Source organism: Vipera berus, assembly GCF_964194415.1.
Source record: "Vipera berus genome assembly, chromosome: 2".
Taxonomy (NCBI): domain Eukaryota; kingdom Metazoa; phylum Chordata; class Lepidosauria; order Squamata; family Viperidae; genus Vipera; species Vipera berus.
This window is the reverse complement of record NC_138203.1, coordinates 266,971,721-266,990,342: the sequence shown is the minus strand read 5'-3', so window position 1 is coordinate 266,990,342 and position 18,622 is coordinate 266,971,721. Positions and strand designations below refer to the sequence as shown.

Sequence of the window (18,622 nt, the reverse complement as noted above, 5' to 3'; positions counted from 1 at the left end):
ATAAATTGCCCAATTAAAACAGTCAAATATAAAAACCCATAAAAACCCAGACATTCCCCCATCAGGCCAGGCCAGCCTGTACGAATAAATGGGTCTTTAACCCGCGCCGGAAGGAGCGGAGATCCGGTGCCATCCGGAGCTCCACCGGCAGTTGTTTCCATAAAGCCGGGGCGCCCACAGAGAAGGCCCTCCCCCTGGGGGCCGCCAGCCGACATTCTCTGACCGGAGGCACCCTGAGGAGGCCCTCTCTGTGGGAACGCACAGGGCGGAGGGGAGTCGACGCCGGCAGCAGGTGATCCCCAAAGTATTCCGGACCCATGCCATGTAAGGACTTAAAAACCATCACCAAAACCTTGAACCTCACCCGGAAGACAACTGGTAACCAATGCAGCTCGCGGAGCAAAGGTGTAACATGGGAGTACCGGGAAACTCCCAAGACAACTCTCGTGGCCGCATTCTGTACCAGTTGGAGCCTCCGAGTGGTCTTCAAGGGAAGCCCCATGTAGAGAGCATTGCAGTAGTCCAGACGAGAGGTCACGAGCGCATGAGTGACCGTGCACAAGGCATCCCGGTCCAGATAGGGCCGCAACTGACGCACCAGGCAAACCTGGGCGAAAGCCCTTCCAAAACTTACAGCATGTAGCACTTCCCAGCAGCTCTGAACAACTGAAATTCTGCTGAAAAGCGATGGAGATCCAATCAGGGCCCCAGATGCAGTTCAAATACAATGCAAACCAATCAGGGCTCTAGCTCCTTTTTTGGTGCAGCCCTTCATTTCATTTCATTTCATTTATTGGATTTTTATACCGCCTTTCTCCCGAAGGACTCAGGGCAGTGAACAGGGCATATAAATAGCGATACAAAAGTTAAAAAAAGATTAAATAAATTGCCCAATTAAAACAGTCAAATATAAAAACCCATAAAAACCCAGACATTCCCCCATCAGGCCAGGCCAGCCTGTACGAATAAATGGGTCTTTAACCCGCGCCGGAAGGAGCGGAGATCCGGTGCCATCCGGAGCTCCACCGGCAGTTGGTTCCATAAAGCCGGGGCGCCCACAGAGAAGGCCCTCCCCCTGGGGGCCGCCAGCCGACATTCTCTGACCGGAGGCACCCTGAGGAGGCCCTCTCTGTGGGAACGCACAGGGCGGAGGGGAGTCGACGCCGGCAGCAGGTGATCCCCGAGGTATTCCGGACCCATGCCATGTAAGGACTTAAAAACCATCACCAAAACCTTGAACCTCACCCGGAAGACAACTGGTAACCAATGCAGCTCGCGGAGCAAAGGTGTAACATGGGAGTACCGGGAAACTCCCAAGACAACTCTCGTGGCCGCATTCTGTACCAGTTGGAGCCTCCGAGTGGTCTTCAAGGGAAGCCCCATGTAGAGAGCATTGCAGTAGTCCAGACGAGAGGTCACGAGCGCATGAGTGACCGTGCACAAGGCATCCCGGTCCAGATAGGGCCGCAACTGACGCACCAGGCAAACCTGGGCGAAAGCCCTTCCAAAACTTACAGCATGTAGCACTTCCCAGCAGCTCTGAACAACTGAAATTCTGCTGAAAAGCGATGGAGATCCAATCAGGGCCCCAGATGCAGTTCAAATACAATGCAAACCAATCAGGGCTCTAGCTCCTTTTTTGGTGCAGCCCTTCCAAAACTTACAGCATGTAGCACTTCCCAGCAGCTCTGAACAACTGAAATTCTGCTGAAAAGCGATGGAGATCCAATCAGGGCCCCAGATGCAGTTCAAATACAATGCAAACCAATCGGGGCTCTAGCTCCTTTTTTGGTGCAGCCCTTCCAAAACTTACAGCATGTAGCACTTCCCAGCAGCTCTGAACAACTGAAATTCTGCTGAAAAGCGATGGAGATCCAATCAGGGCCCCAGATGCAGTTCAAATACAATGCAAACCAATCAGGGCTCTAGCTCCTTTTTTGGTGCAGCCCTTCATTTCATTTCATTTCATTTATTGGATTTTTATACCGCCTTTCTCCCGAAGGACTCAGGGCAGTGAACAGGGCATATAAATAGCGATACAAAAGTTAAAAAAAGATTAAATAAATTGCCCAATTAAAACAGTCAAATATAAAAACCCATAAAAACCCAGACATTCCCCCATCAGGCCAGGCCAGTCTGTACGAATAAATGGGTCTTTAACCCGCGCCGGAAGGAGCGGAGATCCGGTGCCATCCGGAGCTCCACCGGCAGTTGGTTCCATAAAGCCGGGGCGCCCACAGAGAAGGCCCTCCCCCTGGGGGCCGCCAGCCGACATTCTCTGACCGGAGGCACCCTGAGGAGGCCCTCTCTGTGGGAACGCACAGGGCGGAGGGGAGTCGACGCCGGCAGCAGGTGATCCCCAAAGTATTCCGGACCCATGCCATGTAAGGACTTAAAAACCATCACCAAAACCTTGAACCTCACCCGGAAGACAACTGGTAACCAATGCAGCTCGCGGAGCAAAGGTGTAACATGGGAGTACCGGGAAACTCCCAAGACAACTCTCGTGGCCGCATTCTGTACCAGTTGGAGCCTCCGAGTGGTCTTCAAGGGAAGCCCCATGTAGAGAGCATTGCAGTAGTCCAGACGAGAGGTCACGAGCGCATGAGTGACCGTGCACAAGGCATCCCGGTCCAGATAGGGCCGCAACTGACGCACCAGGCAAACCTGGGCGAAAGCCCTTCCAAAACTTACAGCATGTAGCACTTCCCAGCAGCTCTGAACAACTGAAATTCTGCTGAAAAGCGATGGAGATCCAATCAGGGCCCCAGATGCAGTTCAAATACAATGCAAACCAATCAGGGCTCTAGCTCCTTTTTTGGTGCAGCCCTTCCAAAACTTACAGCATGTAGCACTTCCCAGCAGCTCTGAACAACTGAAATTCTGCTGAAAAAGATGTACTGAAGGAGGGAATAAGGAAGTGTACAAGAATGATTGATGTCTTCCTTATGAAAGGAATAGATTATTATTCAGAAATTTCTAATGAGTCTACAGATCGATAGAAGAAGCCACCTGAAAGTCATAAATTCTGACACGTAGTTGTAGCTAACCTAAACCACAAGCAGAGGAAATACAGAAATAACTATAGGAGCCGAGCTTTGTTAATAGAAAATTAGATGGTGATAGATATGATGTGTACAAAGGAGCTTCCTGGAACATGAGAGGGACAGTGGTTTTAGGCGATTTGGATAATTTATTGGATGATTAGGGAAGGGGCGTTGAGTGTGATAGGGGATGGGGGAATCTGCGTCTGGAGCAGGATATAAAAATGTGTCAAACAGCTGTTTAAGGTGTGACTGAACTCCTGTGTGTGTTTCAGTTCACCAAGCCTTTGCAAATGCTTCTTTTTAAATAAAACTTGTCTGATTTTCATTGGCTAACAAAGTTTATAAAGCAATGCTGCTAACTTTCTAAGGTGTGGCACTTCTGGATATAACTCTGCCAGGGTTCCAGATTGTTTGCAATCCAGCTGTTTTATTTGATCAATTAAAGCACTGTTTCCTCACGAAGTCTCAGTTTGAGTTGCCTGAATAAACTTTGAATGGTATCTCAAATTTAAGAAAGGGCCAGTGAACTTACAATAGTTAAAGATGCAGAGGCTCATTATTAACAATCAACCAATAATAATTATAAATAATCCAAAGGGCCAAGAGGCAGCCAGAACAGAAATGTAAAGTAGTTTGTGCTGGGGCTGAGAAAGTAATATAGGGGCCCTTTTCTTGAATCTTGGAGTACATTAACCTATGCAACTGTTGCTGATATGCAGTCTGAGGTCGCCTCCTGTGATGGTTGTGCCCACTGGAGACAAAGGTCCTAGCATGCTTAAATCTAGAAAATCCAAGAAGGGTCTCGAATTCTGAAGCAATGGTCAGTCTGCAGAAAGTGAAATGAATAAGCGATCAAGTGGAAAAAAAGAATTATGTCTAGTATGGATGAATGAAGGAGGTGAAAGAGAATGCAAGAGAAAGTGAATAAGAGAAACGTATTCTGATTCTGACTGTTGTTTAATGATGTATCCCCTTGCTGAGACCCCTGTGCCTGGCCTGTATAAGTGGATACTATCACTGCTGACAGCCTTTGCCAGATAGCAGAACTCATGAAATTACTTTTTTATCATCCACAAGGACCTTTATTTGTATGCAGAGAAGATTAGAGAAGCAAACAAGATGTAGTAGATGATGAAATGGACGGTATTTCAAGGTCAAAGACAGTAATGTTCCTAACCTGAGAGCAGACCGCATGTGAATGGTGCCCTGGAAGTGATAGAACATTCAGGGTTAAGAAGAAGGAGGAAGTACGTCACAAATGGGAGGAGTTGGCTGAACAAATTAACATAAATGTTGTAGTTCCCAAACAACCACATGGTGGCAGCACAAAATGCACTGCATAATACTTCATGGCTGATGTAACAGCACACTCCCCGTCTGGTACTGTAAAATACCACTATATAATCCTATGATAGTTATTCAAATGCAAATAAATATTTTGTGATTTGCTTGTTGTCTTCAAGACCTGGAACATGCATATATTGCAATAATAACAACTGCAATTTCAGCCTCAAATAGTCTAGATTAAAGTTTAAATCACTTTTCTTCTTGAACTCAGGATCGAACAAGGAAAGGCGATGAGTTCAATCTCCAAGGGGCAAAAGCAAGACAAGTTCTGTGATGGGTCTGACGAAAGTTTATGGTGCCTTGCCTTGCAACCTTTACCTCCCCTTTACGTATGTTCCCATCATCACTGGGAATGGCTTTCAAATGAGTCCCTTGGGCCATTCAATTCTTTGAACTTGTTGGTCCTTGAGCAGAACAAGGTCTCCAGCTTGGAGATTGGGGTTCTGATGTTGCCATTTTCTGCGTCCTTGCAAAAGAGAAAGATACTCCATCTTCCATCGATTCCAGAGACAGTTGTCTTTTGCAGAGAGAGGTTTTTGGCATAAGTGCCAGCCTTGACATTCAGTGTCACTAGACTTGGTGTGATAGCATTGTGCAATATGGACTAACCTTGCAATGATGTGTACAAGCCTTGTCCACTTGGAGAACTGTTCAAAGCATTGACAGTCCATGATGGCTCTCTGCTCAGATCTGGTGAGAAGGATCTTGACATCAGGACGAATCTCTGGATCGTTGTCAGGATCTTGAAGATTGAAGACCTCAGCTGTGCTTTCTCCTGAGGCATGAAGAGGTAATGTTGCAACCCAGCTGTTAGATATATCTTTGGAGAATTCAGTGTACATTATGTTGATGAATTCTCTGTCTTAAACTGACATGGCTATTTTGTTGTCATCATGTGTGGTATAAAACACTGTGCTGCCTAAGTTATCATCACAGGTGATGGGGATAACATCAGATGCCTGGATGATGTCAAGAGGCTTCTCCTTTACTTCATGGTGGTGAGGGTATTGTCTGAAGTGAGATGCACTCCCAGAAATTACCTTTTTATCATCCACGAGGACTTTTATTTGCATGCAGAGAAAATTACAGCAGACAAGATGTAATAGATGATGAAATGGACGGTATTTCAAGGTCAAAGACAGTAATGGTCCTACCATGAGAGAAGACCGCATGTGAAGGTGCCCCGGAAGTGATAGAACATTCAGGGTTAAGAAAGAGGAGGTACGTCACAAATGGGAGGGGTTGGCTGAACAAATTAACATAAATGTTGTAGTTTCCAAACAACCACATGGTGGCAGCACAATATGCACTGCATAATACTTTATGGCTGATGTAACAGCACAAAAGGAGATTACAAGATATCCATGGGAGGACTGTTATTTAATTAAACAAGAACCAAAGAAATTTAATAGTTGAAGGTTGCAATTATATTGAGAAAGTTACTTGGATTCCAACCAATTTTAAACCCTGTTCTGCAGCTTGTTCTTCTTGCCTAATTTTTTTTTTATTTTTTGTCCTGCTGTGTAGTTTATGTCTCATCTTGGTTCCTTTGCCTACATCACCGAAGGCCGTCACTTCTGATGGATTTCCTCATCTTTGTGCAACCTAACTTCTATTAAAAACCATATTGCAATTAGCTAAAAATTGATGAGCAGGACCACCCAGTGAGTCTAGGAGGTAGAACTCGTAAGTTCTGAATCATGCATTGCTACATCAAACCCAAAGATGAAATTTCCCTGGAATCATGAGCCCTATAAACTCAAAACTACTCCATCTTACAGAGATCACCCTTCTGTTGCTTCCCATCTAATCTCTAGGTCAGCAATTCCACCACATCACCAGTTTTCCCTAGAGATGTGTATATTAACTGGGTACAGGAGGCCCTGTGGATTTCACTCTGGTAGGGGGCGGTACTCATCAGCGTTTCAAGCACATCGATCCAGTACTGTCCAAAGACATTTCTGCGGTCAAGTGGCCAGCATGGTGTCACAAAGCACCGTTACACTCTCACCTGACAAGCCTAATGTCTTAACCACTGAGCCACCATCCTGCTCTATAACTAGGTATGATATGTAAGTCAGAGCTAAAGAAGCTTCTTGGAAGAGAAGCAAAATGTCTCCAAAGAAAAACAAGAAAGTCCAGCTGCCTCTTGAAAAAACACCTTTGTGACATCCATGGAGCACACACAGAATAGATATTTCCATAATGATCCATAAGTGCAACTACTGCAATGTCTACATTGCAACCTGGCCAGAAAGTGATTGCCAAGGAGCTCAACAGTTTGCTTCCTTGAAGGATCTCTCCAATGGGAGGGTACCAGCCCTTTCAGGCAAGCAAGGCCAAGAATTGGGCACCACAAAGCCTATTGGGGCTCTACGATATTGTTGTGAGATATAGTAACAGAATGTTGAAAGCCTGTCAAGTTTCCCACTGATCTCTTTTATGGGATGTAGAACCAAGAGAGCATTATTGTGAGCCTCTTGAGTACAAAGAACACTATATTCCATTTTGTGTCTGTCCCTTTGATCCCCATTACTTTATTCACACTTTCTGAATTCCTCTTCATCTAGAGTTGGCAGCTGGCAGCTTCTGTCCCTCTGGCTATTGCCAGCCAGCCTAGTCGAGAAGGACTTAGGTAAGTACGGATGAGCTTGGATGAGCGTGTACATGTGAAAAACAACAAATATATATGTTATACCAGTAAACGTCTGTTGTTTTAAATTCACTGAGTCTCCCTGCATTTTAAAGAACCATTTGTGCCTCAGTGTGTGGGTGAAAATGTGGCTATTTTCCAGAGCTGTGAGTGAGTGACCATAAACTTAAATACAACACTCTACGGACGTATAACACTGCCTAAAGCACGTTGAGAAGGCTTCTTGATCAAGGGAAACGTGAGCGCCCCCTCCTGCCCCCGCATGGGAAACGCTCCGTCTCTCCTTGTTCCAGGAGCGCTTTCCGTTCACAGAAAATCCACCAGAGGGCGGCCTCTGCAAAGAGAAAGGAACTCCACGCACTTCAGCGTTGGGCCGTTGAGGCCGGTTGGGAAGGAAGTGACATCGGTAAGCCTTGCCTTTCTAGGATGCTGGACTCGCTCTCTTTAACCCTTTGAACTTCGCAGGCGGTTGAAAAGGCTGCAAGAAAGTCTTGAAGGAAAGAGGCACAGGTGACAAAGGAGGTTGTTTGTCTGTGTTTGTGTGTATGTTTGTCTCTGTGTGTGCTAGTCTAGACCACGTACGTTGCCCTCAGGAAGAAATCCAGGTGCCAGAAAGGAAAGGAGGGGATCTAGATCGTCCTTCACGCCCTATTTCCTGGGTAGTGGGAGAGCTTGCATGGCAAATCTCAAGGAGGAAATAAGAAAAGGTTTGAAAATGCAAAAGATTGTGCCTAGGTTCTCACTCTGTGCTGGATGACAGTAAACTAGGTTTGTGAGAAATGTACACGTTGTAATTTTCCAATTCTGTTAAAGGAATAGGCATATAGAGGCACTTACCTAAGGTACATTTAGGAGAGGACATATAATAAGATGAAGAAATAGAGAAATATATATATTGACTTAAAGGATACTTTTAGAATGATGCACAATGTTGTAGAATAACATATAGCTTATGAATTCATTTTATATAAGGCTTATTCTTTATAAAAACTGTTTAGAGTTAGTATTTTAAAGTATAATTAAGAACCAAAGTGCAGCCATGTTCAGCCGAAGCATGAACTCTGTTACACACATAGCTTCTAGATACAAAGCAGGCATTCTTATAGAAAAACAAGGGAAGACATAAATCTTTTATAATTGCATTTATCCAGCTTGGGTAACAGTTCACCTTGTAGATAAGGCTATACCCCAAGTTAGCAGGATGTTACAGAAAAGGGAGTGAAGATAAGATAGAAACAAAAGGGCATTTGATCTAATAATTGGAGGGTTTGGTAATTGTAATGGTTGCTAGGCAGTGAGAAAGCATGTGGCCAGGTAGGCCTATCAACTGGACTCACTTTGGAAGGATGTGGTGTGATGTACGGGACAGGGTATAAAAACCTATGCAAAAATTGCTTCAGGTGTGGACTCTGGGATTTGCCATTACAAGAGTTCCACCGCTTTTGCAAAAGCTTTAATAAAACTTGTTTTGTTTTCCAACATCCTTGGAGTTGAATTTTTTTATTCCTGACAGGTTTGACTCCTCTGCAGCTCAATTTGTTTTATGTTAAGCTTTGTGCATTTAAGCCTTTGTGTTTCATGTGAACTGAGCCCCTGGATCTGATTGACCTTTTTGTGCTTAGGACACATTGTGTGAACCTGCCTTCCTGTGTGAAGGAAGAGAAATGGAACATCCTAATCCAGGTGCAATTGAATGGCATTACATTTTTTGTGAACTGAACTTTCATGCTTTGTTAACCTGTTCTGAGTTTTTGTATGCTGTGTGAACCCTGCTTATAGGTAAATGTAGATCTATATTTTTAAAAAGCAAGTCTTTCCTTGTGAGTAAAACAAATATAGAAATGATCCAAAATGCCAAATACACTGAATCTTCTTGATTGATGTCATCAGTTTACCAGGCCAGAAAAATACTTCCTTCTATAGGGATGAATATCGGATGAAGGATCCAATCCACTACTTTCTAGTTGTTGGAATTTATTTTCTATCAGAGAATTGCAAAAGGAAGTCATTTCTTCGTCTTCTTTAGAGACAAAGTTATCTCTTTGGCAAAGAGGGTTAATGGCTTGTTCTGATTCCCATGGCTAGATGAACATTGCTATGAATGAAAAAGAATTTGGTTTCCTTGAACTCATTTGGATTTGTGTTACAGGACGGAGAAAGAATGGCGAGCCTTCCTTTAGCAAGTGGGGGAACTGGAAAAGGCCCTTCCAGTGTTCAGTCTGGAATCAGTGAGGAGATCTGGGCAAGAACTGGCCAGAAGATCCTGGACGATGGAACCATCCTTTCACCCCTTCAGTCCTGGAATTTTAGGAGCATCCGGCATCAGGAGGATGAGGGTCCCCGAGGACTTTGCAGCCGACTGCACTACTTTTCTAGCCAATGGTTGAGACCGGAAAAGCAGACAAAAGCACAGATGCTGGACCTGGTTGTTCTGGAGCGGTTCCTGGCGCTTCTGCCCCTGCAGATGCAGAGCTGGGTGCGGGAGTGTGGAGCAGAGAGCAGCTCCCAGGCGGTGGCCCTGGTGGAAGGCTTCCTCCTGAGCCAGGCGGAGGAGAAGAAGGAGCAGGCTGAGTTGCAGGTGAGAGGACTTCCTCTTGGTAAAGTGGGCTCAAAATATTCAAGAACCGATCCCATTGGATGTATGGGAGGTAATTTGGGTTAGAAATGTAAAATTTACTCAAGCCCAAAATTTAAGAGAAAATTTTTATAAAATGTTTTATAGATGACATTTGGATCCAATTTACAGCCCAAATGTTGGAGATGTGGTAGTTTGGACGCTACTTATTTTCATATTTGGTGGACTTGTAGAAATATAAAAGCTTTTTGGATTAAAATTTGGTGGAACATCCAAAAGATTTTTAAGAGAAAGATAAAGTTTACCCAACAATTATTTTATTGGGTGTTATTATAGATTGTGATACTAAAGAAACTTGATGTTGAATTTGATAACAGCTGCAAGGTTATTGGTAGGGCAATATTGGAAGAAGGATTGCCTGCCTACTATAGAGGAATGGACGCTTAAAGTGTCAAATTTAGCAGAAATGGCTAAGATTTCTGCTTATTTGAAGGATCATTCACAAGAAAGATACATTTCGGTTTGGAGAAGATGGATAGATTATATTCAGAAAAAATATGGGACTAAAAAGTTCCATTTAGCTTATGAGTAAATTTTAGATTGCTACAATTTATTATACTGGAAATTTTTCTTTTTTCTTTTTTATTATTAGTTTTAATTATACGGTATTATTATTGTATTAGTAGAAGTTGGATACTTTTAGATTGTTTGTAATTATGTTATAGGCGGGTTAAAGTGCATTATGTATTTGGTTATTTATATAGTTGGTTAATGTTAGTTAGATTATGATTATTGTATATTTGTACCCCTGTAATCAGCTTTGGGAAGTGGGGGAGGGGGAGGGGGTATAGGGGTGGGTGGGGATGAGATAATATTGTAATTTTTATAAAACCTTTCAGTAAAAAAAAGATATAAAACAAAAAAATGAAAATAGTAGGAACTGGTGGGAATTTATTTATTTATTTATTTATTCGTTTTATATACCGCCCTTCTCCCGGAGGACTTGAATTGAAGGAATTGAAGAGAAAGACGTATAGGGTAAAGGGGAAAAAGGAAAATGGTTTACTTCTGACTCTTTAGTGCAGTCAAATAAAATGGTAACATTACAGCCTCCGACTTCTACTTTTACATCCTTAATGTGTACTAGAACTAGCCATTCTATAACAAGAAACTCTAAATTTCATTTTTTTTAATCCCAAGAAAAAAATCCAGAAGTGATTTCCAAGTAGAAACAAGGTTGGATGTGTTCTTTTCTTTAACTAAAGCAGTTAATTTTGCCGTCTCTGCTAGTTCCATGAGTTTTTCCAGCAACTTCTCCATTATGGCAATTAACGTATCCTTCCGTTTTTGTGCAAAAAGCATTCTTAATGCTCTCAACATATAAAACAGCAAAGATTGAGATTGTTTCTCAATCTCTTTGTCTGTTAAAGTCCCTGGTTTTGTTTTTATACCCACTTTGAGAATCTTCTGCAGTAAAATATAAATCTTATACCTGTATTTCTTTGGATTGTCCACCAAAATGGAAAAAGGTTTCTTGTTTACATTTATATTTTGAACATGTATTTGAATTTCCTTTATACATCTTTGGCCGGTTATCACGCATTAAATAGAATTGATACATCATTTTATAAAAAATTTGTTTCAAATTATAATTTAATAGAAATTTTAAAGTTTTCATCCAAATATCTTCCTGTTGTTCAGGCATTATATTATACACAAATTTCTTTGCCATTCGATCAATATATTCAAATTCTTAATACCTCCTTACCAGAGTTCCCTGGCATTCATACTATGTGGAGATGCTTCACTAATCTTTCTATAGTTGCTTATCCTTTCAAAAAGAAAGATTTTGCAGAGCCCTTTATTTCTTACTTCCCAGCCTAATTAATCGATACTGAGTGCTTTGCAGTAAAAAACCACTTCATGATGTTGGATGACCATTAATTCTTTTCTCCTTCATACTATGTTAAGTCCTTTACAATGGACATCAGAGATCCTGAAAGAATGAGGCATCCTTCAAATCTCCCTCAAGAACTGTTTCTCAGGAAGATCTCTGAGGAAGATCCAAATCAGGACACTTCAAGAGGTAATAATGAGGTCCTTCCATTCCTCTGATAAATCCTAACTTTCTTATCTTCTGTGTTTTCTATAGCATTTCATTAATTATGCTTCTTGAAATTCTATCTCCCTCACAGGGAAGAATAGAAAGAAGTTGACACTTTCTTTTGGGGGAGCGGAAACCATGATTGAACCTCCAGCTCAGGTAAGAGAAGAACATTCATTTACTGAAAATCCTCCAAAATCATTCAACCTGTCTAAAACATTTCTTCAATCAAAAGTTTTTTCTTCTGTCCACTTTTTCACCTAAACTATGGAATCCTACTAATTTAATAGCCATTTACCTTAGTGCATAGCTTTGCTTTGGGAATTTCTAAACAATAGGACAGATCCTATAGTCCCTCTTCAATCTGTTCTGTACTTTTTTGCCTTTCAGGAGGGTCTTCTGCCCTTTGAGGAGGTGGCTGTGTATTTCTCAGAGGAGGAATGGTCTCTGCTGGATCCTCACCAAAAAACGCTGCATTGGGAAGTTATGCTGGACAATTATAAGAACGTGGCCTCTCTTGGTAAGGGTTTCCTATTCTGCAGTCAGACAGTTCAAGAAGACACTTTGTAGTCAGATGCCACGGATTACTTCTTATGAAGTCATCTCCAAATAGATGTCCTCTCTTCAGAGGGAGAAGGAAAAGTCGTGCTGTTCCACTGCTCCTAGGAAGGAAATAGGTCAATGGCATTCTGCTTAGATATATTCTATCCCATTTGTTTTTCTATTTCTATCTAAACATATTAGTGACAAAGTAATTCCTTGGTTTGCAGTAATACCAAACTTCATCAAACAGTTTTCAGCTATTTTGGCGCAGGAATTCTAAGCAGGGACTTACTTTGCAGTATACATCCAGTTATAGTGATATCTGTCCATTCTCGTAGGTACAAAGGAATAATTCCCCATCTCAGCTAGGCATAGTTACGGATGCCAATCGATGCTTGCATGATGCTTGATTAGACAAGGGCTTTAACCATCCTGGCACATAGCCAGGACATTCTGTAATAAACTTTGAAGCTCCTCCCACTGACTAGATAAGATATAGGACTGACTAACAACTAGACTACATTTCCCAGACCGCCATCTCTTAAGGAGACAGCGTTTAACCCTTTAAATGCTAAATGCTCTAACACAGTTCTTAATTCTTAAGCTAGCTATAAAATGGACCAGAGTTACATACTGGTCCAGCACAGCCTTTACAAGTTTTTATGCCTCATGAAGAGTGATATTATCATTTCTATACCAAACCGTTATAATTATACAAATATACAATATATTGGAATCTGGCAAAATACCTGAAGGCAATTACAGGTAGTCCTCGAGTTACAAATATAATGGAGCCTGCCCATTTCATTCAAAACTCAAAAATTCATGGGAATAAATCTTGTACCTCGAAGAAGATCACCTCCTGCTTTCACCCACATATTTGCTAATTGAATATATGGGCAAATAGGCGGTTCATTATTTGCACATGAGGTATCTTGGTGGGGAAGGCCATGGAGGGCCTAGTGATGGAACAGGCCCCCAAGGCCTCCACGATTCACAAAGATATCTCATGCTTCCCCCTCCATTTCCGCCGTGGCAGATTGACTTACCTTGAAAAGATCCATCTCTTCTCTGCCACGTTCCTGCTTGGCTTCTGTTCTGCCAGCCCTTGGCTTCTGTTCTGCCAGTGGAGTCCTGTAGATCAGGCTTCTGAAACCCCACAGACGCATCCCCTGGCCTCCTTTCCGGGCAACAGCAGCCTGGAAAAGGCCTCCGAATCCCGGAGTGGGCCTTCGGAGGCAATTGGAAGCCTCCCCCAGCTTCCGTTCCATTTTCTGTTGCAGAGAAAGAGGCCTAAACTCCCGTGAGATCATTCGAAATCAGTAGCGTGAGATCTCACATCAGTGATCTCACGTGATCTTGCACTACTTTAGTCTTCCATTTTCTACAAAAGAACCAAAGGCCTAGAACAGCCAAGAAAGCAAAGGTGCATACCCACAGTCCTAGTGTCTAGGGAGACTGGGGTGTGGGGGGAGGAAATAGCTAGGGTCAATGTTGCAGTGCTACTGTGGTCATTCCTGAGGGTGAATGACTGCCGTAGTGTGGAAACATTCGTAATTTCAGGAGTTTTTCGTAAACACTACTGGGTCATTATCGCGTAAATTCGAACGTTCGCTAAGGGAAGGTTCGTAACTCAGGGATTATCTGATTTCTGACAGGGTGATCTTTTTCCCTAACATTTCTATCACTTTCATTTCTTTTTTCCTTTAAAGGTGATAATGAGAATGACAATAAAGTCGCTAGAGAACTAATGAAAGTGTTCAAACAAAGAGATGTAATGGAGAAGTCTGCAATTCAGACGGGATTCCAAAGGCAGGAAAGAAACACTTCAAATAAATGGAATAAGGAAAGATCATCTTCCATTGATGCTCAGATGCAGGATTTTATTGATCAACGAGGAAAAATAAAGAAAGAATACGTTGGGAAAGGTTTAAGACTATTCAGAGACACAATAGATGTAAATGAGCACTATCTATCCCAAGTCAAAGGGCAAGATTATATATGCAAAGACAAAGGAAAAGATTACAATTGGACTTTCACACTTTCTCAAGAAAATGGGTCTGTTATGTCACAGAAAAGTTTTCACATGGGAGAGAAGCCAAATAAATGCACTGAGGATGGAAATGAGACTGTTTATAAAAAGATAAGCACAAGGGAGAAGCTATATAAATGCAGGAAGTGTGGAAAGGGCTTCAGCAAACCAATGCATCTTACATCTCATCAAAGGATCCATGTAGGAGAGAAGCCCTATAAATGCACGGAGTGTGGAAAGGATTTCAGAACAAGCTGGGAACTTACAGTCCATCAAAGGATCCACACAGGAGAGAAGCCCTATAAATGCATGGAATGTGGAAAGGGCTTCAGTCAACACTATAAACTTACATCCCATCAAAGGATACACACAGGGGAGCAGCCGTATAAATGCATGGAGTGTGGAAAAGGCCTCAGGAGAAACAGTGAACTTATATCCCATCAAATGATACACACAGGGGAGAAGCCCTATAAATGCATGGAGTGTGGAAAGGGCTTCAGGACAAAGTGGCAACTTACATCCCATCAAAGGATTCACATGGAGGAAAAGCCATATAAATGCACGGAGTGTGGAAAGGGCTTCAGAACAAACACTCATCTTACAATCCATCAAAGGATCCACACAGGAGAGAAGCCCTATAAATGCATGGAATGTGGAAAGGGCTTCAGTCAACACCATACACTTACATCCCATCAAAGGATCCACACAGGGGAGAAGCCCTATAAATGCATGGAGTGTGGAAAGGGCTTCAGAACAAACAGTTATCTTACAGTCCATCAAAGGATACACACAGGGGAGAAGCCCTATAAATGCATGGAGTGTGGGAAGGGCTTCACCCGAAATAGTCATCTTATTTCCCATAAAAGAATCCACACGGAGCTCAGTCTATAGATTTCCAATTTACACAGACTGAATTCTGAAAAGAAGGTTGGTGTTTTTTGTCTGTTTCATCCTTCTAACTTAGAGGCCTAGAGAGATGAATTTAGTAACGAAAATAAAAACAATGGGCATGTGCCATTATAATTATTATCTATAAGTTTTTGAATTTATGCATGTATAGGTTCATTTTATTTTTTCAGTAATGTGCTTCCTGATCCCCAATTGACATGTTTCTCCCACTTGGTCATAGCTCTCAAAAAGATGTGAAGACATTTAAAAGGTGCTGCTTCCCCAAGCACAAATGAAAAAATAAAAGAAAAATCAAATGTATACCCTTGGTGTAGAACTGGGGCACCCCAAATGTAATCAAATTTGCATTCTCAGTGTACAACTGAGACCTGAGTCAACCAGTATCTATGGAGAAAGAGGGAACATTATTCATTCCAAGGCCTGAAGATGTATGAGGGAATTGCCACATGCCCATCAATGTTTAGCGTCTGGGAAGAAACGAAGAATTCCTCTCTCAAAAACGAAGCCAGAACGACCAGAAGCCCCACAAGTGATTGTGAAATTTTTTTTCAAGCATTTTGCTATTCTATAGTGTGATGAGGGCTGAGAAGAAGTCTAAATTTGATTTAAATAAAATATCAATGCTGTGGTTATGTTCGAGTCATGTATTATACTCATGTACTAAACTGTTTAGTTGCTTTAAAAATGTATTAACACATGAAAGTTTTTGGAAGGATTTGAGAAGCTCATGTTTGAAGCTTTTTATTTAATTGTCAATTCTGTGTCAAACTGGACAGTAAGACTGAAAAGAGCAGAGAGGTTAACTGAATTCTTTTTAACCCCTTTTTTTCTCTCCATCTACATTCTTTCTTTCACTAATTGTACCTAAATCTCTGTTTTTCCCCTCTTGCATTGTCACCTACAAATCCAGAAGAATCTCTTCAAACCATTGGAATCTTCAGGACTTGCACTTAAAGGAGAATTTGTACTTTAGTTTTTCTCTGTTCATTCCTGATCTATGGATTGATGGGTCCCAGTATCATTGCTGGGGCTAGTCCAGGTTCTTGCCTCTGAATGACAATTTTTGGGTCATAGAGTTAAGCCAGAAGAGATAAGGCCTGTCACAAGCCAGAACTTTATTTCAGGAGCTGCTAATGTGTCGCCATCTTGTCTCCTCCGTGCAAGCACATCTTCCTGAGGTGTATTCCCTACGTAATAAACAATAAACTAGAAAAAGAAGGATTATGAGGGATAAATAAAACAGGGATGAATGAAGAAAGAAATGAAAGGCAAGGCAAGGCAAGGGAAAAAGTGGATAAGAAAAACGAGATAACGTGATAGTCAATGGAAGGACTAATTTAAACAATAAAAGAAATTGAATAGTTGGCAACTAAATGATCTCCCTTATTTCAAATAATATGTATAACAATAGAGGGAGATCTATTTGATGATCTAAAAGCACTAACATGGGAGGCGAGTTGGCAAAGCAAAAAAGCCAGAATGTGGCTGAAGAAAATTGGCGTTTTGATTTGTTAGAGGGGATTTCACATTACTAATTAGAGGGTTAAAGCGAGAAGTTGAGATAAGGGGGATTTGGGTCATTAAATTTAAAATTGGAAATTAGTTGAAAGTAAGGATTCTATTTGTTTAATATTTAAAAATTAAACCCAAAAGAAAAAAAATATGAATATGTTTGCTTTATTGATTAACCCAGACAGTATATATAATGGTTTTGATTTATTAAAGGGGATACTGTATTATTAATTAGATGATTTAATGTGGTGGGAAATAGATACAGTGGTACAAAAAAGTATTTAGTCAGCTACCAATTGTGCAAGTTCTCCCACTTAAAAAGATGAGAGAGGCCTGTAATTTTCATCATAGGTATACCTCAACTCTGAGAGACAAAATGGGGGGAAAGAATCCAGGAAATCACATTGTAGGATTTCTAATGAATTTATTTGCAAATTATGGTGGAAAATAAATATTTGGTCAATAACAAAAGTTCATCTCAATACTTTGTTATATACCCTTTGTTGGCAATGACAGAGGTCAAACGTTTTCTGTAAGTCTTCACGAGGTTTGCACACACTGTTGCTGGTATTTTGGCCCATTGCTCCATGCAGATCTCTAGAGCAGTGATGTTTTGGGGCTGTCGCTGGGCAACACGGACTTTCAACTCCCTCCAAAGGTTTTCTATGGGGTTGAGATCTGGAGACTGGCTAGGCCACTCCAGGACCTTGAAATGCTTCTTATGAAGCCACGCCTTCATTGCCCGGGCGGTGTGTTTGGGATCATTGTCATGCTGAAAGACCCAGCCACGTTTCATCTTCAATGCCCTTGCTGATAGAAGGAGGTTTTCACTCAAAATCTCACGATACATGTCCCCATTCATTCTGTCCTTTACATGGATCAGTCGTCCTGGTCCCTTTGCAGAAAAACAGCCCCAAAGCATGATGTTTCCACCCCCATGCTTCACAGTAGGTATGGTGTTCTTTGGATGCAACTCAGCATTCTTTCTCCTCCAAACACAACGAGTTTAGTTTTTACCAAAAAGTTCTACTTTGGTTTCATCTGACCATATGACATTCTCCCAATCCTGTTCTGGATCATCCAAATGCTCTCTAGCAAACTTCAGACGGGCCCGGACATGTACTGGCTTAAGCAGGGGGACACATCTGGCACTGCAGGATGTGAGTCCCTGGCAGCGTAGTGTGTTACTGATGGTAGCCTTTGTTACTTTGGTCCAAGCTCTCTGCAGGTCATTCACTAGGTCCCCCCGTGTGGTTCTGAGATTTTTGCTCACCGTTCTTGTGATCATTTTGACCCCACGGGGTGAGATTTTGCGTGGAGCCCCAGAATGAGGGAGATTATCAGTGGTCTTGTATGTCTTCCATTTTCTAATAATTGCTCCCACAGTTGATTTCTTCACACCAAGCTGCTTGCCTATTGCAAATTCAGTCTTCCCAGCATGGTGCAGGTCTACAATTTTGTTTCTGGTGTCCTTCGACAGCTCTTTGGTCTTGGCCATAGTAGAGTTTGGAGTGTGACTGTTTGAGGTTGTGGACTGGTGTCTTTTATACTGATAACAAGTTCAACCAGGTGCCATTCATACAGGTAACGAGTGGAAGACAGAGGAGCCTCTTAAAGAAGTTACAGGTCTGTGAGAGCCAGAAATCTTGCTTGTTGTAGGTGACCAAATACTTATTTTCCACCATAATTTGCAAATAAATTCATTAGAAATCCTACAATGTGATTTCCTGGATTCTTTCCCCCCATTTTGTCTCTCATAGTTGAGGTATACCTATGATAAAAATTACAGGCCTCTCTCATCTTTTTAAGTGATGAGCAGGTAACATTGTTCCATGTGTCTTTGCCATATAGCTTTGCTGGCCACATAAGTGCAGAAATTGTCTTCAGACAACTCTGGCTC

General features: G+C 41.9%; 3 protein-coding genes across 5 annotated transcripts in view; 2 read left to right on the top strand and 1 right to left on the bottom strand.

The window, feature by feature from the left end:
- The window catches only part of LOC308663557 (zinc finger protein 584-like), a 31,002-nt gene extending 26,517 nt beyond the window's left edge, over positions 1–4,485 (top strand). Inside the window, exon 4 of the mRNA XM_081320074.1 lies at positions 4,125–4,485. Coding sequence (XP_081176200.1) covers positions 4,125–4,153 — 29 coding nt within the window. The 3' untranslated portion in view covers positions 4,154–4,485. The remainder of the gene's footprint in view (positions 1–4,124) is intronic.
- Positions 4,486–5,304: 819 nt separating this feature from the next.
- On the top strand, positions 5,305–17,312 carry LOC308663567 (uncharacterized protein). 3 transcript variants are annotated; one of them, XM_081320104.1, is made up of 8 exons: positions 5,305–6,080; positions 6,965–7,029; positions 8,670–8,730; positions 9,197–9,625; positions 11,594–11,708; positions 11,818–11,885; positions 12,117–12,246; positions 13,982–17,312. In XM_081320104.1, exons 4-8 carry the CDS (start codon positions 9,209–9,211, stop codon positions 15,190–15,192), a joined length of 1,941 nt encoding a protein of 646 aa, XP_081176230.1. In that variant the 5' UTR covers positions 5,305–6,080; positions 6,965–7,029; positions 8,670–8,730; positions 9,197–9,208; the 3' UTR covers positions 15,193–17,312. The 3 variants fall into 3 exon arrangements, with proteins under 3 accessions (XP_081176230.1, XP_081176229.1, XP_081176228.1); XM_081320103.1 differs by lacking the exons at positions 5,305–6,080; positions 6,965–7,029; positions 8,670–8,730 and having other exon boundaries at positions 9,121–9,625; positions 13,982–15,228; positions 15,431–17,312; XM_081320102.1 differs by lacking the exons at positions 5,305–6,080; positions 6,965–7,029; positions 8,670–8,730 and having other exon boundaries at positions 9,122–9,625.
- Positions 12,253–18,622, bottom strand: part of LOC308663573 (cholinesterase-like) — a gene marked incomplete at its 5' end in the record, with an annotated part of 476,398 nt that continues 470,028 nt past the window's right edge. The window contains one exon of the mRNA XM_081320116.1: positions 12,253–12,388. The remainder of the gene's footprint in view (positions 12,389–18,622) is intronic.